This window comes from Marmota marmota, unplaced genomic scaffold (genome assembly GCF_001458135.2).
Source record: "Marmota marmota marmota unplaced genomic scaffold, marMar, whole genome shotgun sequence".
NCBI lineage: Eukaryota > Metazoa > Chordata > Mammalia > Rodentia > Sciuridae > Marmota > Marmota marmota.
In genome coordinates this window covers 60,435,563-60,458,272 of record NW_026000174.1, presented here as the reverse complement: position 1 = coordinate 60,458,272, position 22,710 = coordinate 60,435,563, and the positions used below count along the sequence as shown (strand labels likewise).

General features: G+C 47.0%; 2 protein-coding genes across 4 annotated transcripts; one reads left to right on the top strand and one right to left on the bottom strand.

Moving 5' to 3' along the window:
- Nucleotides 1-5,013: 5,013 nt before the first annotated feature.
- Nucleotides 5,014-8,068, bottom strand: Clp1 (cleavage factor polyribonucleotide kinase subunit 1). 2 transcript variants are annotated; one of them, XM_015477956.2, is made up of 3 exons: nt 7,930-8,068; nt 6,650-7,277; nt 5,014-6,106 (listed from the first exon to the last, which is right to left on the bottom strand). In XM_015477956.2, exons 2-3 carry the CDS (start codon nt 7,253-7,255, stop codon nt 5,435-5,437), a joined length of 1,278 nt encoding a protein of 425 aa, XP_015333442.1. In that variant the 5' UTR covers nt 7,256-7,277; nt 7,930-8,068; the 3' UTR covers nt 5,014-5,434. The 2 variants fall into 2 exon arrangements, with proteins under 2 accessions (XP_015333442.1, XP_015333443.1); XM_015477957.2 differs by having other exon boundaries at nt 6,650-7,297; nt 7,930-8,020.
- A 3,949-nt stretch (nt 8,069-12,017) lies between these two features.
- Ypel4 (yippee like 4) lies at nt 12,018-17,058 on the top strand. 2 transcript variants are annotated; one of them, XM_015477955.2, is made up of 5 exons: nt 12,018-12,299; nt 14,788-15,111; nt 15,270-15,313; nt 15,723-15,831; nt 16,042-17,058. In XM_015477955.2, exons 2-5 carry the CDS (start codon nt 14,971-14,973, stop codon nt 16,129-16,131), a joined length of 384 nt encoding a protein of 127 aa, XP_015333441.1. In that variant the 5' UTR covers nt 12,018-12,299; nt 14,788-14,970; the 3' UTR covers nt 16,132-17,058. The 2 variants fall into 2 exon arrangements, with proteins under 2 accessions (XP_015333441.1, XP_048644816.1); XM_048788859.1 differs by lacking the exon at nt 12,018-12,299 and having other exon boundaries at nt 14,947-15,111; nt 15,212-15,313.
- The last annotated feature ends 5,652 nt before the right edge of the window (nt 17,059-22,710 follow it).

The following is a 22,710-nucleotide window of genomic DNA, read 5'->3' as shown; positions in this document are numbered from 1 at the left end:
TTCTGATTGGCTGCAGGAGCACAGCGCCGCAGGCACGCAGAGAAGCGGGAACGCGCGCGCAAGGTAGTCGGGCTCCGGGGACGACGGCTAAAGGGCGATTGGCGAATTGCGCAGGAAATCAGGAATGAGGAAACGGCCAGGCGAGTCCTCCTTTTTCTTTCGTCCTATTTTCTATTCCTGCTGTATTCAAGCAGAAAACTTTGGAAATTAAAAAAAATATATATCTTGCGTGTGTATTAGAAGCGCTCAAAAGCAAATAGCTACCCTTTCGAATTCGCCAAACCCCCTCCAACTAAGTGTGGTACAGTCCAGACAGGCTTCTAGAGCAACCAATTACCAATAGGTCTCTCAGTCTTCCTGCTTCGCCCCTTCACGCATTGGCCAACGATGAGGTGACTTAGTAGGCCTCCTCCCCCACCATCCTTTTTTTTTTTTTTTTCTCCCCCTAATGGCCAAAACTTTATGTAAAACGATCTTGCTGGGTAAGTCTTCGGTCCCTCAAGTTCCCTGGTCCCAGAAGAATTCCTGGGTAGTGGAATGGTCTGGGCTGTAGCTCTCACAAGGAGGGGGGCGCCCCAACTAGAAGAGCCAGTGTAGGATGAGGCTCCTGTCAAGGCCCGGGGATGGAGATGAAGGAGAGCGGGCGCCAGCCTTGGCAGGGAGTGCATGCGATCTGAGGCGGTGGTAGCCCCCAGAGTACGAGCCGGCTGTTGATTCCGCTTAATTTCTGTAGTTCCTTCACTGCAGCACCAGGGATGGGCAACTGCATCCCTGACCTCACCCAATTTGAGAACACAGGCTGAAAAGGTTTTCTAGAATAGCTACTGTCCCTGGCGAGCTGCTGGCCGACTCTCCGTAGATCACAGTGCTACACTTTGCCCTAATTAGCCCAAGACAGCTGTGAACCCAATAGCAATGCCACATGCTCTCTCCTTCAACTCGAGGCCGTTTCTCATTTGAAAGCAGCTTTGGCTATTACATAATAGCCCTTCAAAAAAGTGCCCCAGCAGCCAATTTTCTGAGGCCAAGGTTCCCGATGTGTCAAATATGATCAATCCTGCTGTGTGGCCTCGGATTTGGTTTCAATGTTAGTGGTTTAACGGTGGTTCTGACACTTTAGCATTAGACAGCAAGGTAAAGGAGAAGTCTGCCTCATGTTTAATAGGGACTAGCTTAGTTCCTTCTCCGACATGACATACATATCAATTTTGGTTCATTCTTGTGTTACAGGTTTCAGTCCACTTAATGCAATACACTCAAGAGTTCTTTTTTAGTATTTTTAAAACCTTTAAATCATAAAATATATATTATTGGAGACAATTCTTATATTTTCTGCCTCTACATGTTCTTAAGATGAAGTCAAACTTCATTTTTCTGTTGTATATTTTTCTAGGATTTTAAAACTTTATTTCCAATACTTCACAAATTAGGCATTTTTATTTTCCTGCCTTCAACTAAGAACCTGTAAATAGTGATAACTCTGGCTAGACAGGGCTCAATGGAAAAAAGTCAGCCTTCCACCATGCAACCACAGGTACTGAACTCCTCTGGGTCAATAGGAACATTAAACTATTCGCCATTACCAACTCATTTTTAGCTGGAGGAGCACTAAAAGAGGCATCTCCTAAAGTTTGGAGAGAGATTCTATTTTCTTGCTCAGTTAGGAATCATGCAAAGTACATCCTAGAAAGGATATTTCATAGCATATAAGGTTAACCTGCTGGCCACTTCTGAAAAGTAATCCAGACTAAAATCTAGGCTAAAACAATTAGATATAGCCAGATCATCATACTTGAAATATATTACTTTGATATATCTACCAGTTGTTTTTCATGTTTTAAGTTTTATTCCTGGGCTGGCAATGTGGGTCAGTGGTATAGCACTTGCCTAGCATGTTCAAGGCCCTGGATTCAATCCAGAGCTTGACCAAAAAAAGAAAAAACTTATTCCTTATAGTTTTTCTAATGTGGCTTATGTTTATTGAACCTTCTTCAATTGCATTTTCTTGTGCCTATAGATGGCAAACCACAGGGTCACTTTTAGTTCAACTCAGCAGAGAAGAATGCCCTGAGTTCAATACCTAGATCTCCCACCCACTGGGAGGAAAAAAAATCTCTCCCTGTGATAAAGGACAATCCTCTCCTATGTGCTGAATCCCATCCCTTGCACATCTGCTTTTCCTAATTTTGACATGTTACTTGAAAATTTTAAGTGTGCAGAAAAAAATACTGCCAAAAATACCATCCATCATTAATTTCTCTCTATCTAGGCTATGGAGAGGCATCATCCTATCTAAAAAAACTTAACACTTCCTCCACCTCCCCATGCCCTTTCTTAGCATAGCTTGAAAGACTATATTTTTTGGTTTTTGGTTTTTTTTTTTTTTTGGTACCAGGAATTGAACCCAGGTACTTAACTACTGAGCTACGTCCCCAAGTCCAATTTTTTTTTTTTTTTTTTTGGTAGTTGTAGATGGACAGCATGCCTTTATTTTTATGCCGTGCTAAAGATTGAACCCAGTGCCTCACATATGCTACGCAAGCGCTTTACAACTGAGATAAACCCCAGCCCTCCCCAGTTCATTTTTAATTTGAAGCAGAGCCTCACTGAATTCTTTAGGGCTTCACTAAGTTGCTGAGGCTGGTTTGAACTCACAAGGCTCGTACCTAAGCCTCCTGAGTTGCAGGGTTTTACAGGTATGCACCATTGCACCTGGAGTTGTCTGTAGTTATTTACTTCCTCAGTTGATATTATCTCTTCATTCTATTTGAGTAGGGCTTTTATCTCCCACCATTCCAAGATTAATCTTTTCAAAGTAAATACTGAAATACATCAGTGCTTCTAGATCCATAGTGAAGTCTCCTTTGCTAGCTCCTAGTATTGCCCCCCCCATCTTTTTTTTTTTTTTTTTTTTGTAGTGCTGGGGATCCAACCTAGGCCTTGTACATGCTAGAATTGAGAGCTTGACCTATCCCCCAGCCCCTGCTTGGGCTCTTCATTCCATCCTTTGCTTCTTTCTCATTTCAGTCTTAAATTACTTGATCCAATAATGCTGCTTTAAATGCTCTCTATATTGCCAGCATTGCTTTCATGAACCTTCAGCCTTAATTTTCCTAACTCTTCATACTCTAGCCATTTGTTATATCTCTATACAAATGACTAATAGCTCAAACTTTAACAATACCAAAACACTCTTTTATTATTCCCTGCTCCCTCCTTGGGTTTCCCTAATCATATAACCAATCTAGTCACAAAAAAAAAAAAAAAAAACTAAGCCCCTAGAAATCATCTTTAATTCCATTATCTTTCTTATTACTCTCATCAGCAAGTCCTAGCTATTTTACCTTCAGAATATCCCAAAGCAGAGATAGGCCTCACCAATTTCACCTGTTGCCCTAGTCCAATCCCCATCAATTCTCGGCATTGAAACTATCACAACAGTATCCTAATTTGTATCCTCGCTTCTACTCTGCCTCCACTCTCCCAATCTTTTAAATATGTAGATTATGTCACTTTTCTGCTTAACCACTGCTCTTAGTATAAAATTCATTCTTAACCCTAATCTATTTGTTCTTTTAGATATACATGACAGTAGAGTATATTTTGACACATTATACATACCTAGAGTATAACTTACTCTAATTAGGATTCCATTCTTGTGGTTGTAGATGATAAGAGTTTTACTGGTGGTGTGTTCATGTATGAACTTAGGAAAGCTATGTCCTTCACCCTGATTGATATAAAAACCCTACATTATCTGGTCTTTACTGCCCCTTCAAGCCTCATCTTTTACTGCTTTGCCTTGGTTCCCCTTACACTCTTCAACTACACTGGCTGTTTTTTTCACCCGATTCACTAAGCTCATTCCTTTCTTAGGATTTTACATTGTTCCTCTACCAAGGTTTTTGTCGCAAGCGTAATTTAGCCATTCAGGTCTTACTCAGAATGTGTCCTCTGGAAATCTTTCCTGACCACCCAATCTATAGTAATCTCCCGTTATCACTACCTTATCGTCAAATTACCACTGACCTACGTCCTCAGCCCTTTTTATTTTTGAGTTTGAAACAGGATATAGGTTGCTCAGATGAGCCTTGAATTTGAAATCCTCCTGCCTCAGCTTCCCAAGTTGTTGGAATTACAGGCCTGCACCACAGTGCCCAGCTTTATATTAGCCAAATTTAAACCTCTGTATAGCACTTGCCTTTGTAAATTTGTTTATCCTTTACAATAAGCTCCTTAAAACTTTATGTTTTCCACCTAGAATGGTTCCTGGCAGAATAGATTTGTGGAATAACCTACATATTTGTGGAAAGAAGGAGTGGCTGAATGCCATCAGATACATAAGTAATCCATGCCCAAACTAGGGACACCAGTCTTTTGCAGGAGATCAAAATGGGCTTTCCCAGCTTCTTACCATACCACCTGAATGTTACACTTTGAGTTAGGTCCTGGTTCCAATCAAATGGATAACAGGAAAAAAAAAAAAAAAAGCTAACTGTAATGGAGAGAAAAAAAGCTACCGCCAGGAAATTAGATCTGAAATCTCATCCCATTGATTATCACCAGCCTCTTTCATTCTCCAGAGTAAATCCTGCACTAAACAATACCTAAATGCTAAGGGGAACCATCATAAAAACTCACTTGCTTGGGGCTGGGGTTGTGGCTTGCCTCGCACATGTGAGGCACTGGGTTCAATCCTTAGCACCACATGAAAATCAATAAACAACAATAAAAAAACCTCACTTGCTTGACATACAGGTAGGTTCTTTTTTTTTTTAATATTTATTTATTTATTAGTTTTTGGCGGACACAACATCTTTGTTTGTATGTGGTGCTGAGGATCGAACCTGGGCCGCACACATGCCAGGCGCTACCGCTTGAGCCACATCCCCAGCCCCTACAGGTAGGTTCGTGATTTTCCTTTCTCTAAGTATTTGAGCAATAAATCATTCCAATAACATTCCTATAACACTTAAAGAAAAAATAAAAATTTTTAAAAATCACACCAACTTCTATGAGATAAAAATATTTATTAAAAACTTTTTAAATTTGAAGTTTATTGAAAGGAGTTCCTCTAAATTCACACTTTCATACTGTATAAATGAGACAGCAAGTATTATATATGGAATATAAAGTGATTTTAAAAAATCTATATGGTAGTAAAGTGAAAGAATGTAATTCTCCAGGGTCTTAAGAGAATTTGAAGTAGCATCTTAGGTGATCTAAGAAAACAATTATATTTTCATGGTTCTCATGGCTCTCCTTTTGGTTCAGAGTTTGGTTACCACCATCTGTTTTAAGAGGTAGAATATGTTTTCTACTAATCTAGTTTCCTGGTCAGCTGGCCTCAGAAGATTCTCATATTTCAGCCCATTTGTCTTTGGTGATGGCCAGAGGATCTCTGTGCCCAGAAAGAAAGGCTTCTTGCTGATCTCTATTTGAGATCCATGAACCGGATATCCATGATTAGAAGGAAGTTCTTAGGCAGTGGGCGAGGAGCTGGAGACAGGACAGTAAATACCTGATGTTCCAGGTCCACACTGGTCACCACAATGAAGCCAGCCACACTTGTCTCAGAAAGGTTCTCCTCTGTACCCTCAGCAGTGCTAACACTCAATAGGTGGTGTACCATGTCTCGGCCAGGGGTGACAGGTACTAGCTTAAGCTGATTGTCTTCCTGAGACATGCCTAAAGGCAAACAGGAGTCTGGAATAGTAGGTGCCCCAACTTTGTAGATTTTGACATCTGAAAATTTAACATTGAAGGCATGGGGATAGAAACAGCCTCGGAATCCATAGAAATACTCACGGATTCGCTCATCCCTACATTCCCGGCGGAAGTCTTTGGAGCGTTCAACCACACCCCCTGACTTAGGGAGCAGCACAGTACGTACAAAATGAGGCAGATCCCGTTTCAGTTCATTGTACAGTCTTTCTTGATCTAGAACCACAACTACATCCACCTCAAAAGCTGAAGCTGCATGCACCAAGGCCTGGTAACCAGAGCCCTTGACCCAGCCACAGGTGTTAATGACACAGCCACTCACAGATGCCCTTCGGTTCACCTCACACCTCTGGTTAAACACATCTGCTAAACGGGATGTAATCTGCAAAAGAAAGGATCAAGATGAGAACAAAAACACCAGACAGATTCAAGGCTATTCTGTTTCTCAACAACAGAGTAACTGGTTCATGGTCCAAGAAAAATGATTGTGTGTGTGCTTGCTGTGCTAGGGAACAAACCCATTTCAACCACTGAACTACATCCCCAGCCCAAAAATGACATTTTTTTTAACATCTGATTTTCCCCCCCCTGGAGATCGAACCCAGGACCCTGTGCATGCAAGGCAAGCACTCTACCAACTGAGCTATATGTCTGTGATTTTAAGCCTCTAACGTGGATTTATTTTTGTTGTTTACGCTTCCTGTTTTATGTCAAGTGGAAATTTAATTACTAAGTCCACAAAAACGTTTAGCAATCTGAGGTTAAGATATTTGAAACTGCCTTTTCTGAAATCATGTGGTAGTAATACAAGTAGGAACAATAAGATGAGAGGGAACAATGTGTGCATTTTTAACTACCAAACTTCCCCACAGCTTCCTACCCTGAAAGCAACCCTTCCCTCCACCAGTCTAGCTCCAGCTCTGACCTTATTATAAAGCTTGATGTTAGTGCCAGGAGTGGTGGAGCCAAAATGATACACCAGAGGGGCCTGGATAGAGAAACCCTCTTCAACATCTGCTGGCCGTTCAATGTAGAGGGCCCCCATGGTACCAGGAATGGACACAGAGCCCTGGCCTACATCCAGCTCCACATAAGTAGGACGGCGGCCCAAACGCACTGCATAGTTGAGCAGCAGGCGACATACTGTGGACTTGCCCACATCAGTGGGGCCCACTACCATCACTCGAGGGCCTCGTTCTTCTTCCTTTTCTGCCTGCCTTCGCATCTGTTCCAAGGCTGTGTGAGTGTTGAGGTAAAGCAACATAGGGGTGTCCTTGGAAACATAAGCCACCTCAGTGCGGCCGCTCAGTTGCAGAGAACAGCCATGCCATGTGAAAACAGCCACCTTAGCACCAGCATCAAAAGTAAACTTCTTGTTTCGAGTCAGCTCAGTGCCAAAGATCTCTGCCATGCCAGTCAGCAACTCCAACTGAACTGACTGAGAAGCCTCCACCTCAAAGCGAAGTTCTGTTTCTCGCTCTAGTTCAAATTTAGTTGTTGGCTTCTTGTCATCATTGGCCTCCTCTCCCATCTTTTCTGTGTAGCCACTGTGCCTACAACACAAATATCAGATCTAATCATGAGTTAGGCCTCTTCAAAATCTTCTGATAGATTTTACCCTTTATTTTTTTCACCGTATTTCTTATTACCTTCAGTCTCGCTATGTTTTTGTTTACCACTAGAAAGTAGGGTTGGGCATTCTTGTTTGCTACCTATCTCTATACCCATAATAGAGCTTGATACACTGTAAGCACCTCAATAAATACAGTGAGTGAATGACTCAGGCGTTAGAGGAAAACAACTACGGACTGACAGATTTATCATCCTCATAGTTCGCTTCAACACTGTTGGTATACGGGAAGGCAACAGATGCCCACTCGCAAACGCAAGTCAACAAGAAAAGGACGTCTGCGATCCGGATGCAAAGCAAAGAACACCAGACTTGGACTCAACAATATTCGGCCTGGCCCACCAACGACTAGTAGTGTCGTTAGACAATCAACCTCTGAAGCTTTTTTCACCAGATGCCATCTGATGGCACTTCAACTTCCTGACATACAGTATTGTTCTGGGGATAACAAGGCCTGTGGGAACGTGAAAGAGTATTTCTGAACAGTTCTAGGTCCAGCATTTGTCGCAGACACCCCCAAATCTGCCCAGGTCCCCAAGGAGTCGGCGTCTGTGTTCCTGAGCTTATCAACTTACCTGCACAGCCGCACTTACGAACAAGCAACCCCAAGAGCCTTCCCGGACCCGACCTGCACACAACTACAAACCGCGCTGGGTCAGACGCACGCCGGAAATAAACATGGTTCCGCTCTTGCGCAGTAGGAGGAGGCGCGGCCGCGCGGAGCCCACTAGGACGTGGAGTCGTGCCGGTCCGGCCGGACGAATGCGCACGCGCGCCGCGCGGCCTTTGGGAACTGTAGTTAGGGGTTGTTAGCCAGTGACGGCCTAGGTGGGCGTGGCCACCATTGTTAACGGAGTCGGCGGGAGGCGTGGCGGTTACGCACCCGCGCGGGGCCCCAACGCTTCCTAGACGCGTCGGCCGCTGGGTCTTGCCCCACCTGCCGCCTAGGAAAGGAAAGGGCCGCTAGAAAGCGAGGGGGACTCACTAGCTAGTCCCACGATGGCCTGCTTGCCTGGTTCACAAGCCAGTAAGTGGGGAAATTGGCAAAGCCAGTTTGGGCAGGTGGAAAACTGTCCGTCAGAGGCCATATTGACACAGTGCTTGGCACATGGAAACCATTCAGAAAGTTTTTTCTTTAAAGAAAGAATAAAGTCCAGTGATTCCTTCCAGTTATCTTTTAAGTCAGTCGTTACCCAACAACCTCTCTCCCACTGAGCGGGGAGTTTTGTCGGGGACTCTTTCCCTCCCTAAATCTCTCATAGTTATACAAGGTCAGTCGTATACCCCGCAACCAACAGGTTCAGCCACATCTATAATCCTCTTCTCAAGAGCCTGGTCTTTGGAGTCTTGAATTGCTTGCTCACTGTGTGACTCTGGGCAAATCACAGGCTTCATCTCTTTGAGATGTTTCTTATTTCTAAAATGGGGATAATAACAGTACCCAACCTGTTAAAGTTGTAAAGTTTGGATGAGATGATGCATGTAAAGCACTAAATACAATCCTTGTGTTATAGGAAATATTTGATGTTAACTTTTAAGTTTTTATTGTATGCTGGGGGGGGTGGTGGCTATAATAATATCGTCTGTTTAGTACTTTACCTGAAAGTCCTTTCAGGTTTCTTGTTTCACAGCACCCTGCATAGTTAGCCTTATTATCTCCAATTTCAGTTTGGGAAGGAGACTAAGGCAAGCCACTTTCCCAAGCATTCACAGTCAGTTGTAGAGGTAGAACTCTAATCCAGAGTTTGAGAGTCTGTGCCCAGTTATAAAATGGTTATAATAATGACAGTTATGTAGTGTTAGATGCCACGTACTCTTATGGGCTTGACAGATGTGAGTTAATTTAATCTTGCAAGAAGCCTGTGCAGTAGATACCATAATTGGCATCCCCATTTTACAGGTACTTTATTTTTTTAAACAGATAAGTACTTTTGTTTTTATCCCAGCTCACCTGGTGAATCCAGGCTGAGAAGCATGAGATTTTCTGGTTTGCCTTTCTCCTACTGGCCTTACTTAGCACTCACTTTTCAAGCATTACTGTCCTCACCTCTCACAGCTTTCTTTGATAGTTTGCTTTAATTATTGTATTCATTCATCATGCGTGCATTAGTTGTTCAATTAACCACTGGGTTTCCACTGATTGTTTGCCATTCTTTAAAATTTTAAATCCAATCTCCAATTAGAAAATTTCTTTCTGGGGCCAAGCATGCCTGTAATCTCAATTACCCAGGAGACTGAAGCAGGAGGCAAGTTCAAGTCCAGCCTGAGCAACTTAGGGAGACCCTGTCTCAAAAAAATAAAAAGGACTGGGAATGTAGATCAGTGATAGAGCATCCATCAATCCCCAGTACTGCAAAACTGATGATGATGATGATGATGAAGAATTTAAAATAAATTTTAATTAATTAAATTTAAAAATTTTCTCCCTGGGTCTCATCTTTCCTCATTTCCTTGTAATCTATCTCCCTGGTCTGTTTCTTTGCCTCCACATTCTCACCCTTGAGGCAATTTCTCCCAATTTCCCAAAGGTCATCTTTATTTGGATATTGTATAACCATCTCAAGCAGAATTTAAGAGGAAGCCTCTCTTCCACCCATTTTAGAGCGCTCTCCATTTTGTTTCTTAAACACAGAAAAAGGGCACAACATTTAAAGCATCTGTACTTGCCTACACTCTCTTTTCTCACTTTTAGTCTTCCACCAAGCGCTCCTGTTATCTACACCCCACCCCCAAATATAATACTGTTTTTGTATGTCCTTCTCACTCTCCTCTCCATCTAATGCTTGATAATTTTGTTCTTGAATTAATTTAAATTCACTGGTATCCTTTTTGCTTTCAAACCTTAAATTCATGTCCTAAAAAGTTATCTTCCAGGCTAGAGATGTGGCTCAGTGGTAAGATGTTTGCCTAGAATGTTCAAGGCCCAGAATTTGATCCCCACCACTGGGGGGAAAATGCCAAATGTAAAAACTAATCTTCCTTTTTTCTCCTTAACAATGGCTCCTCAAATTCCTCCTCTGTTTTCATTCTCATCTACAGTCCAGACAAGACCACTTCTCTCTTCTCTTTACCCAGCTCCTCTTCTCAATTCCAAACCTCTGGTAACATCCCTCGAGGTACCCACATTCTTCTTAGAATTTACCTTAAACTCCAGAATTGTCTCTGATTAAACATTCAGAATTCCTTTTTTTCCCCATATCTAGCAATGTCTCTCATTATCCACATTCCACTGCCTTAACTTCCTCACCCCTTACATGTGAGAATGAAAGCAAATCACCTACAACACGACTTTCTGAATGTTAACCTTTGTTAAAAAACAGGGGGTTTGTCCTAAGGGATATGTTCTGGGTCCACATACTTTAGTGACATACACAGGACAGCACTCCATGGGAAGTATTCTATGTCAAATTTGATTTAACGGAAAGCTGATATAAAAAAAAGTAGCAAGAAAAAAATGTAGTTTTGGGCTGGGTTTGTGGCTCAGTAGTAGAACGCTTGTCTAGCATGAGTGTGGTACTGGGTTCAATCCCAGCACCAAGTTAAAAAAAAAAAAAACTAAATAAAATAAAGGTATTGTGTCCATTGACACTAAAAAAATATTTTTTAAATGTAGTTTTTCCATAAGACACAAGTTGGACTTATGCCTCATCCCTCTAAATCCAGAGAGGATAAATGAACTATTAAATCCTGTATGGATTTAGGGGTAATAAATTGAGGATGCAGTTTTGAAATAACACTAACTACTGTTTACTAAATGCCTATCATGTGCCAGGCACGGTTTGGGAACTTCCAGGTTATCTTACTTAGCACCTTTATGAGATGACTGTTATTAGCTTAATTTGGCAAAAGAGGAAATCTGAGATGTAAAGAGGATCAGTAACTTGGCTAGTGCCTAGGGCTAAGATTCTAACTCAAGTGTCTTTGAGCCTGAGCCATACACTTGGTCCATATCTGAAGATGCAACTCAACTACTGTTTTATAAGTCTCTTCTGTACGCAGGGCTCTGCGCTAGGCACTGCAGTCCTGGGATGCAGAGAGAAGTTTCCCTGAGGACCTGCCTTAGAAGTTTACAGTAGAGAATTTTATGTAATGTAAGTTTTGTAGGTGTCTTCATTTATGAAGCACAAGTAATTTGGAGGCAGTTGATATGAGGTTCCTGCACGCAAAATGTCATATTTAATCTATGACTTCTTCAGACCACTAAACTGACGCTTTGAAGCTTGGAAGTACCTGGTATAGTGCAAGTCTGGCAACCCAGTTTGCCATCCGTGAAAACCAGTACATCCTTTACCCTGTGTCAGGGTTGATGTCTGAACTGAAGTGGGAAAATATATCATGTTAAATTCGTATACGTGAACTTCCTGGCTGTCTGCATCCATCTCTCACTTCATTAGCCTTGCTATCTCCTTTCCTCCAGCCCTGCCACCCTTACTCCATCCTTGCCCAGCTCTCTTTCCCCCAGGTTCTATCTCCTTGGCCATACTGCCTTGCTTCTTAACAAACTGCCTCTCGCCCATCACCAGCACCAACACCTCTCCGCCCGCCCCTCTGCCCCAACTCCCTTGCATCACTCCTCCAGCCCAGTCCCTGGATGCCTGCCCCCTCCCTTCCTCCCAACCCGCCTCCTGTGTCTCCCAGCCCTGCTCTGACGTGGGAGGTGAGGGGGGGGTGGGGGGATGGATGACTCACAGTGTTATGATGCAGTTCCACAACACACAGCCACATTCACCCACAGACCGAGGTACAGAACGAGACAACCTCTGGCCCCCCAGCAGCTGTCCAGCTTTGCAGCCTCAGTCTTGAGCCCCTCAACTACCTTTCCCCACCCCCATCCCTTTCCCAATTGAAGGAGCCGAAAGAGAAGAGAGAAGAGTGAGCAGAAAGATTGAGAGATTGAGAGAGAGAGAGAGAGAGATAGACGGAGATCTCTGGAGCAGACCTCAAGGTGAGGGGGCAGCCCTTCTCCAAATGAATTTTCCCCCCTTTGCAAATTTCCTCTTCCTGCTGCGTGTTGCTTTTTTCCCTTTGCAAAAGCATTATTCATCCACCCTTTGTCCTCCCTTCCCCCTCCCTGCTGCCTCCGCTCCTCTCTCCTCTCTCTCGGCTCCTCCATCCCTCTCCAAGCTCTGACAATTCCCGCACTTATTTTCCGGCAACTTTGGCTGCAGCATCCAACATCACTGTTTATTGTTTTGCCGCTGGTGCAGACCCCCAAAGCCCGCCCTGGGAGCTGGCTGCACTGCTAATTACTTGGACCATACCATACTGAAAATGTTAGCCCAGGGGGCCAAAAATCTCAGAGCAGATGAGAACATCCATTATGAGCAGGTGTCCCCCTCCCCCGTCTCTTTTTCCCCCCGAGAGGCATGGGATTTGCACCTGGTTCCTCCAGCCTCCGCCTCAGTGCCTCTGCTGTCAGCTGTCAGTCCTCCCCTCTGCCAGCCCTTCTTCTCCCCCACTTCCCACAGTCCAGCCCCATCGCACATCAGGGAAACATCCTCTTCCCAACACTCAGCTTGCCTTTATCCCCCCCCCACACACACCCATTTGCCCAACTTGCTTCTCCCTGTAATCAGAGAGGGGAGAAGAAATGACCCCTACTCTCCCTTGCGTGATTTTCTGGCCTTCTGTGCAACCTCCCCTGGGCTGGTTGGGGAAGCAGGGGTGAGGGAGGGAGGCGTGATGGATGGAGGCTGGGGAAGGAGTCTGAGAGCAGGGACCTAAGCTGGCCCCTGTTCCTCCAGCCCCTGTAGTAGTAGAGGTTTCAGGGTGGTGTGTCTCAGAAGGGAACTCAGGCAAAGTTGAAGGCAAACATGTGAAAAGGAGGCTGAACAGGAGTCTCCTAGCGAGGAGGGCCTGTTTCCTGAGGCCAGACCCAATGTCACCCTGAATTCAGCCCAAGGTGTCTTCCTGGGCCCCTGCCAAGGTAAGAGGTCCTGAAACTGAAGATGGTCTCAGTTTGAGGGCTTAGTGGAGAGACTGCCTGGCAGCCTACTGAAAGAATGGAGCAGCTGGGGCGCTTCTGGCCACTGCAGAGGACAGGACAGGGAGAGCCCGTTTGCCCTGGCAATTGGAGCCAGCACCACCTCCTCCGCTTGGTGGTCTAGCATTGCCAGAGCACCCAGCTGGCATCTCTGGACCAGAATTGGACTGAACCATACAAAACAGCCAGCCGGGCAGATGAAGGAGAAGGCGGCACCTCAACTGCTTATCAGAACCAACAGAAGACACCTCCCTTCTTATCCCCTGCCTCCAGCATTCTCAGCCACTTTGGGACTGGAGTGTGGGCAGATACCAACATCTTCAAGATCCCTAATCAGAATCCGGCAATTATTTCATCTTCCGTCACCTAGAGTCAAAGCTGTTTGTCCCTGAACCTGGGAGAAGGGGGAATAGTTTCTGCCTTTGCCCCAAAGCATAGCCTTTATAAATAAGGAGTTCTCCCCCACCATCTGTTGTTTATTGTGGACATTGCTCTCACACTATACCACCACACAACCCTGCACAGCCCAGGAGTCTGTTTTTTTTTTGTTGTTTTTTTTTTTTTTTACGTGGTACCCATTTCCAATTGGTCCAGTTGTCAGATTTGCCAAAGGAAAGCTATCTTCTCTTCTACAGTGGGATGCCTTAGTCTTTAACCCAGGAATAAGGAAACAGTGAGTAGACAGTGAAGAGAGGGCTGGGATGTAGCCCGGTGGTAAAGCACTTGTCTAGCATGTGGGAAGACCTGGGTTCCATAATCAGTACTAGAGGGGGAAGGGGGAGGAGCTCAGGGGCTGGGGAGTCAGTCGGGTGTGCCTTCTGGGCTGGAATGAGTAGTCACAGTGCAAAACTGGGGAACAGCCACATGTGACATCTTTGGCACTAAAGGAGACATCCATAAAGTTCTAGTGGAGAGTCCTAGAGTGCAGGACCTGCCCCCAGGAGACGCCAGGTGTATGCACCTGCCTGCTGCTCCCACCACCTCAACTTGCCCCTCCCTCCCATAAGAAATGTATAACGAACCCACTGCATTGCAAATGGAGTCCACAAAAGCCCCAACTGAGTCCAAGACATAGTAACTACTAGTGCTTGTAGGGTACAGATTCTCACACGAGAAAGGAACACCAAGGACAGGGCCCTTGCAGAAGATATTGCTCCCATGGCAGCACTCATACCAGCAGGTGACTCTCAGTGGAAAACCATAGAGGCTGCTACTGCCCCAGGAGAGAGAGACCAGCTCCCCAGCTATGGCATAAGAAGCCTGGAACTGCTGCCAGGCTTGCCAGAGCAGAATGGGGCTCCAGGGAACAGGGAGACAGTGCAACTGGACACTGAGCAGGGTTGATGACAGGGAGAGAAGCATAGAGAACTGAGCCCCACCTCCTCCAGGCAGTCATAAGTGGCTCCTTATAAGGTCACAGCTCTTCTGATGCACTTTCTCCTCTTCCCAGGTGACTTCTATTTCTATCTGGTTCTTGTCTGGGGGGGCCCTGGCCGGGCAGCCCCCCACATTTCTCCTGCCCTGAAACACGGCTCTAGCCAACCTGCTCCGCTGCTTTACCTGCGACCGTCTCTGTGGGGGCTGCACAGCGCCAGCCCCTCCAGCCCGCCAGGGCATCGTCCTCCAGCCTGTCATGCCCAGCTGTGACCCTGGTCCGGCCCCTGCCTGCCTTCCCACCAAGACGTTCCGCAGCTACCTGCCCCGCTGCCACCGCACTTACAGCTGTGTCCACTGTCGTGCACACCTGGCCAAACATGATGAGCTTATTTCCAAGGTATGCTAAAATGAGGGTCTGCCACTCCACCCCTCAGGACAGGTTGCCCAAACATCACCTAGGGATGAGGCAGCAAAGCTCTTCTCTCCCCACACCCCAGGGGTTCAGTCAGTGGGGCTGAGGCTACCCAGTGGTCACTGTCTGTCCTGTCTCCACAGTCCTTCCAGGGGAGCCATGGCCGAGCCTACCTGTTTAACTCCGTGTGAGTCTACCTCTTTCTTAGTGCGTGCGTGCTTGTGTGTGAACAATTTTCCTTTGTGGATGAAGGGGGTCAGCTGTTAGGAGATGATTGGGGCTGGTTCTGGGGCTGGAACCCAGGGTCTCACGCATGCTAGGCAAGTGTTCTACCAGTGCTACACCCCTAGCCCAGAATGTGATCTTGTACCTTTGGCTTCACCTCCCCTTTTGCAAAAGCAAAAAGACTTTTTGCAGAAAGTCAGTCTGCAGGTCTTTGTGGAGAGTCCAGGCAGAACTGAAATCACAGCACTGGAGAAAGAAGGCCCAGGCACTAGTCATAATGGGGTGGATTGCTTAAGTCAGAAGCCCCAGTTTTCCAGATGGAAGTCCCTTTGGGCTGTTCGGGGGCTGGATCCTTCTTGTTTCTGAGACAGGGTCAACGTGGGTTGTGGGCCAGCAGAACAGCGCCTCCTGCTCACAGGGCTTCACTCGGTAGCAGATATTTTCTGTGAAAGTTGCAAGACCACACTGGGCTGGAAATATGTAAGTACTTGGTGAAGAGGGCTACATTCTAGACAGCCCCATGGCCTTCCAGGCCCCAGTGACCACATGTCAGATCTCTGCATGGTCCAAGGAAATAGGGAGCTGGAAAGTGGGTTGGACTGAATCAGGGGCCTTGGGTAGGGGTAATACAGTGGTGGGGCCTGGAGGGGAACAGCTTTGTCCTGTGTTCACCCACTTTGCTCTCCACAGGAACAAGCTTTTGAGACCAGCCAGAAGTACAAGGAAGGGAAGTACATCATTGAAATGTCACACATGGTGAAGGACAATGGCTGGGACTGAGGGGGCTCAGGCAGGCTATGCCCTTCCTCCGCATGCCCCACCCTCTTCACACCTGTCCCCTGGCCCTACCAAGCTGTCCATACCAGCATGAGCACTGCCCCACCCCTGGGGAAGCCCGGCTCCAACCAACGCCTTCCTTACCTCCACCACATCATTACCAGGTCCCCTTTGGAACAGGGGCCTGGGGTACCCCAGGGGTGTTCAAGGCTCAGGAGTGGGCAGCAGTTAGGGAAATATAGAATTGGGAAAAAAGGGATGGTTGTGGGCCCTTTTATTCCCAAGTTCCTGGAAATTGAGGTGATGGCAGGGTGTGGACTCAGGCAGAGGATCATGGGAGGAATCAGGATTTTGACCTCCCTTTTTTTGAGTGGAGAAAAGGATAAACCTTGGGTTATGGGGCTAAGAGGTCCTAAGTCACAGAATATCAAAGAAACAGTTTAGGTTGGAATGAAATTTTGGCCTCATACACCAGGAGACTAGAGTCTCTGAGGGCAAATAGCTTCCCACTCCCATTTGCAGAGAACAGACTCAGGGCAGGGGATGGGGATAGGGATGGGAGGAAACACCCAAGTCCCAGGCCCTGGGAAATAAAGTCACAGGGGGTTTCCATCTCACTCCACTTGTTAGTTTACCTTGGCACTAAAGAGGCACTTTTGAGTATCTAATCTTTGCCATTGGGTGGGGTGGGGAAAGCTGCCCCTGGAACAGCCCCCACCCTCAGCTGGCTGTTTCCAGAGCAAGCAGTCTTTATGGGCATTCTTCAAGGCCCAACCACTGCTCCCTGGGACCCAGTCCCCTGGAGGGGAGGTGGATCATCAGCACCACAGGACCAGTCTTTCCTGTGGTTGCCACCAGCGAAAGAAACTTTTGTATGATATATAAAGTGTTTGGGTCTATTTTTAATAAAAAGGGGAAAAGCAACTGTGAGGCCCTGTCCTCTGACTTTCCTTTGTGCATGTACTACTCACCATTCCCTTCACTATACCCAAGGGAGCCTGTCCCTTAATACCACTAGGGGGCAGCAGTTGCTTTGTCTGTGGCAATATACCCCACTTGAGCCTTTAGCAAAGTATTCAGCCTGGGTTTAGTTTATGAAGGGATGGGGCTTTGTAAACACCCAGTTGTCTTCTGGAGCCCTTACCAACAAGTCCACTTTTACTTACATCCAGGATTGGGTGGCTCTAAGAGGCTCATTCCAGAACAAGGGTTTTCTTGGACCCCATATTTTTTGGCCTAGTTTTATGTTTTGTTCAGTGTATGGATACATTTTAAGGCTAAAAGCAAAGTCTTTTAGCTCAGGTGTCGCACTGGCCCTTTATAGGAAATAGCACAAAATAGCTCAAACATAGTTATCAAAGCAACTGTGTAACCTAAGGGACATTTGGGGGCAATGACAATTTCTACTATTTTAGGGTGACCAGTACCTTCAGGGGAGACTGACACGTAAGTCACCTTTTATAAACTACATTGTTATTTCAGATTCACTCATTCATTTGCAAATATTTATAGACCACCTCTTTGCTAGGCATGGTGTTAAGTACTGGGTAGTCATGAGCAAGGCAGTGACCTCTTAGACCTTTCAGTCTAGTGCAAGGAAAACAATAACCAGATAATCACAATGGGATGTGATTAAAGGATCTAGCAGAACAGAGGAGGCTCCAGAGCTTACAGGAGAGGAAAAGCCTAGACCTGAGGAGTCAAGGAAGGTTACCCAGAAGGGAGACTATGCTGGCACTTGAAAGATTAAAATTTAGGTAGGCAAAAGGCAAGACTCAGGGGAGCAGTTCAGGCAGAACCATGTGTCAGGTGGCTCAAGCTTAGTTAATTTGAGGAAACGTTTCTTGTGGCTGAAATATAGGTGCAGCTTCATGAGATAAGAAATGAAACAAGAGACAGGCAGGGTCTATAAATCACTGAGGAAGTCTAGATTACATCCCAAGGGCACTGTGGAACCATGGAAAAAATTTTGCTTTTTAGTAAGAGTGGAGAGGCATCACTCTTATGCCCAGACAGGAGGCTCAAATAAAAGTTTTAACAGACTGAAGAAAGTAAGGACATAATGCTAACTGTACCATCTCAAATACTGTCAACTTCAGAATGGAGAGGCTGACCAGGCAGGAGAGAGACACCTGCAAGCATAGAGGTGAGAGAAGGGCAAAGAAAGAGCAAACAGAAGCCAGGAAAGACCCATGGCTAGCATCCTCATGCATCTACATGAGGAATTATGACAAGATTCTTCTCAGGCTCTTACAGAGGACTCCAACTCTCTCACAGTCCCACCTCCTGCCCTTGAAAACCAGGCACAAACTAGCTGCTTCTGTGTGTGGTGCTGGGGATGGAACCCTGGGCCTTGCACATGATAGGCAAGTGCTCTACCATTAAGCTACACCCCCAGCCCTTTGTAAATTGCTCAATCTGGTCTGGTGATCTCCTACCTCAACCCCAATTATCTAGGATTATAGGTGTGTACTACTGCACCCAGCTTAAATTGCCGCCTTCTCCCCCATCCTATCCCAACCAGTACTGGGAATCCCTTGGCACCAGGTATGATAGGCCAACCCCCTACCACTGGGTTACCTCCCTGCCCTTTGGCTGCCTTCATAAAGCACTCCAAATATACCTCCCAATTTTCTGTAATACATTCTCATGAGGCCAGCTAGGCACCAGGAGAGACAGAGAAGTGAACAACACAGTTATTCTCAAATTCCTTATAATCTCTCTTATAAGAATCATTCTGTGTGCTTGGCTCAAGGAATACTATTTAATCTCTAAAATCAGGTCATAAGCAATACTATCCAATTCTTGGAAGCCCAGACAGGTGTACCTTCAAGAACCATCATTATCAAATAGCCTCTGACCAAAAGGGATCATTTTGATAATTGCAATTGAAGGCAGGAGAGGGATGAGATCTCATTTCCATGTCCTAAGCCAGGGAGGAGCTGCAGGTATTGGATGTGAGGGGGCACAAGGTCTTTTCCCCTAAAGAATGGTCCTTGTAAGTGGCACTTTTTCTTTCCGGTACATTCCCTTTTTCCCTTTTTTGGCAGGGGGTGGTGGTGTTTAGTGGGGATTGAATCCAGGAGCACTCTATCACTGAGACCTATCTTGAGACAGGGACTTACTACAGGGACTTACTAAATTGCTGGGGCTGGCCTTGAACTTGCAGTCCTCCTGTCTCAGGACCCACTCCCCACCAGCTGCTGGGATTATAGGCATGCGCCACCACACCCAGTCCCTCTTTTTTTTTTTTTTTGAGACAGGGTCTCGGTTGCTGAGGCTGGTCTGAAACTTGCCATCTTCCTGCCTCAGCCTCCCAAGTTGCAAGGATGACAGGTGCACCACTGCACCTGGCTAAGATCCTTTTTCTCACAGAGGTCTTCTCTGAGCTTCTCAGTGGTTTCCCAATCTTCTCCCCCTACTCTCTATCCCACATCGAGTCTGACAGCCTGGTCCTTACCCAAGGAGCTGTCACATTTATCCTTACACTTGACTTTGTAAGATTATCTTCCTATAAACAGCAGATGGCATCAAAACCTTCCACTCCTCAGCTCAGCAAGATCTCCCAGTAAGAGAATCTACTCAGATCCTTCCATGTAGGTCTACTAATGATGGGTGAGCTTACAATTATGAAAATCCACTAACCTTCCTTGGCCAGACGGCCTACACCTCTCTGATCCTCAGTGTTTTCACCTGTCAAGTGGGGATGCTACCTGCCAAGTTAAAACAGATCACAACATTGTATGCAGTGTCTAGCACATGCACTGCACACAGAAGTGGCTCTAAAAATGTGAACTGTTAGTACAACTAAGTGAGGCTTCCCAGATTTCCTCCAGGGTAGCTGATTGGTGCCCAGAAGGGAGAACAACTATCAATGCTGAGGAGGCAGCCGGCGTTGGATAGCACTACAAGGCCAATGCCCTTTTAACATTGCACTGCTTGTGATAGGTGCAGACAGTAGCACAATGTGAAAAGAGCTCCGGCCAGCAGCAGAGGCATGCCGGCCCTGCCTCCTCACCTCTTCTCCCAGTTCCTGGCCCACTCAGCTCACAGCACCCCCTGCTCATTTTCTCATCATCAGCACAGTTTTCTTCTCTTCCCTTCCACTGTGTTAATCCTCTATCTTCTCTCTCCACTCGTTTTGCCTTCTTCCTTTCCCAGAAGAAAATTGTTTAAGGTTTTAGGGTGGTTGGGCACAGCCCAATGAGGCAGCAGAAGGGATACCCTGAGATTGACACTCAAGTTTCAAAGGAAATAACTGGTAAAAATCGCAAAAGCCTGGAGGAGACTTGTATGAGTGTGTGTTTTTCTGGATTCACATTTCTGCCAACTATTCCAGAGGGAATTTGCTGACCAGGACCACAGAGCCCCCTACTCATTACCACTCTAAAGCTCTCTTCTTTCTAGTTTAGATATAAAGGGAGTTCTAGGCCTCAAGGTGACAATCTCAGATGAACTCAAGGACCAGAGAGTGGAGAAGTGTAGTTATAGGTCCCCTGGTAGAAGAGATAAGCTTCCATTGCTAGAGGGGGAAGCTCCACAACCTGCATCTCCTTTTGGAGGTCCTCAAAAGACTTTATGGATTTAGTATTAAACAAAATGCTACTAGTGATTCCCTCTCAAATTAGGATAAGCTTTCATAGGTAGTGGAACTAGAAGCTGAGTTTCCTGTCCAGTCCAGGGACTTTCATTACGGAGTCTTTAGGCTCACCCAGCCAGCCCTTTCCATCCGCTTCTAGTTTAAGGGACTTAAACACAGGATAACTGAGACTGATTAAAACCCAAAGCTAGAAGATGACCTGGAAGAACACTTGTAAATCCAAAGGTTCAGAGCCAGGTGGAGCGCTAGTGTGGCATATTCTAGCTAGTGCCATGGCCATGGAAGCCAGTTATATTCTGAGCCAGTGAACTCTAGGCAGGCCAAAGATGGAAAGGCTGGGGGATGAATCCTCTGTGCCCTGATCTATGAGGCCTCCCAAGCAATAAAGCAGCCTCTGAAAGACTCCCTCTCCACTCCACAGCTAGTAGAAGAAATGGATGACCCAATTCCAATTGGGACCTCTTCCTCTGGGCTTCCCCTCTAGCTTCTTCCCACCCCCTCAGGAAGCAGGAGAGCTTCTCTCAGCCTTTCCAGGCAGTTTATTCCTGTAATCTGCAAACATGGGGCCCTGCCCCACAGTTTGCACAGTTCCAATGGACGGAAACCAAGGCCCGCTGGGGTCAGTCGCCAGGCCTCTGTGCTCCTGGGACTGGGCAAGCCAGCTGGAAACTGGACCAGGCCAACAGGGGGCAGAGCACAGGGCTGCCCAGCAAGCTTAGGAAGAAGCTAAGGGAATATTCTTCCCAAAGGAGTTCCTAGATCTCTCCTTATGGTACGAAGGAAGAGGGGATTGGGACCAAGAGCCCCTCAGCTCTCACTCAACTCATTCCTGAGGAACGGGCCCAGCAATTCACCAGCTAGTAGGGCCCCTCCCCCACCTTGGGCCCAGGAGCCATCCCCCAGCTCCTTCCAGAAGCGGGTGTAGAGACAGAGGAGGAAATGGGGGAGGGGAGGCCCTGGCTCAAGTTCTCTCCGCTCCCCCTCCTCATTGGCCACCATCTTCCGGCCCCTGCCCCCCAGAGCAGCAGGGGATGGGGCCCAGCCTGTGGAAGGGAGAGAAAGGGCAGGTGGGGGGTTAGCTGGAGCAGCAGGGGCAGGGGGCTGGCTCCAACTGTCTCCTCCCCCCACTCCCCGCAGCCATGGCGACGGGAGGAGGAGACCAGGAGGGTCCTGAAAGCCATGTTCTGTGAATGGGATGCGAGGGGCAGCTGGGAAGTGTGGGGTGAGGGGCGCTCTCCCGCAACACCCAACTGTGCCCCTGGAGGCTGGACCACACACACACACACACACACACACACACACACAAACACAAACTCTCAGCCATACTTGCTGCACAACTCAACCCTCCCTACACACTCACCCCAACAAACAGAAGTGGAGGGTGGGCGCAGAGCTCCAACATTCAGCAACACCCCACAACTACTAGCTCAAGAACCCGCCTCACGCCCTCCTGCCCTGGGCTCACCCCACAAGTTCTGAGGTGCAGCACTCCCTGCCCTGCACCAGCCCTGCAGTCCCCTCGGGGCATCCCCGCCAAGTCCCCAGAGCCCCGCGCCCTCACACACGAGCCCCGGCACAGAGAGATGGCCCGGCCTCAGCCCGGCCCGCGGACCCCCACCCCTTCCCCACCACGCCCCCCACTGGAAAATGACAGCGAGGCCACCTCGGAAAGACACGCCTGGTGCTTCCCAGACACACTGTTTCGAAAGGAATAGACAGAAAAGGTGCCCACGAGTGGAGAATGAGGAGGGGGAGAGGCAGCCGAGAGAAAGAGCCCAGACCACCCCCTCCCCGCGCCAAGACAGAAGAAAACCGAAAATCGGTGGCGTTACCCTTCTGGGAGCTCTCGATACCTACACATGCTCTTCGTTACGTTCCTCTGCCTGCCACCTCCTTCTTCCCGGGCTCTTTCTCTGCCCTTCCCTCCCTCTTGGCTCCCCTCCCTGGCCTCGCTCCCCTCTCACGCCCTCTCGCACCCCGCC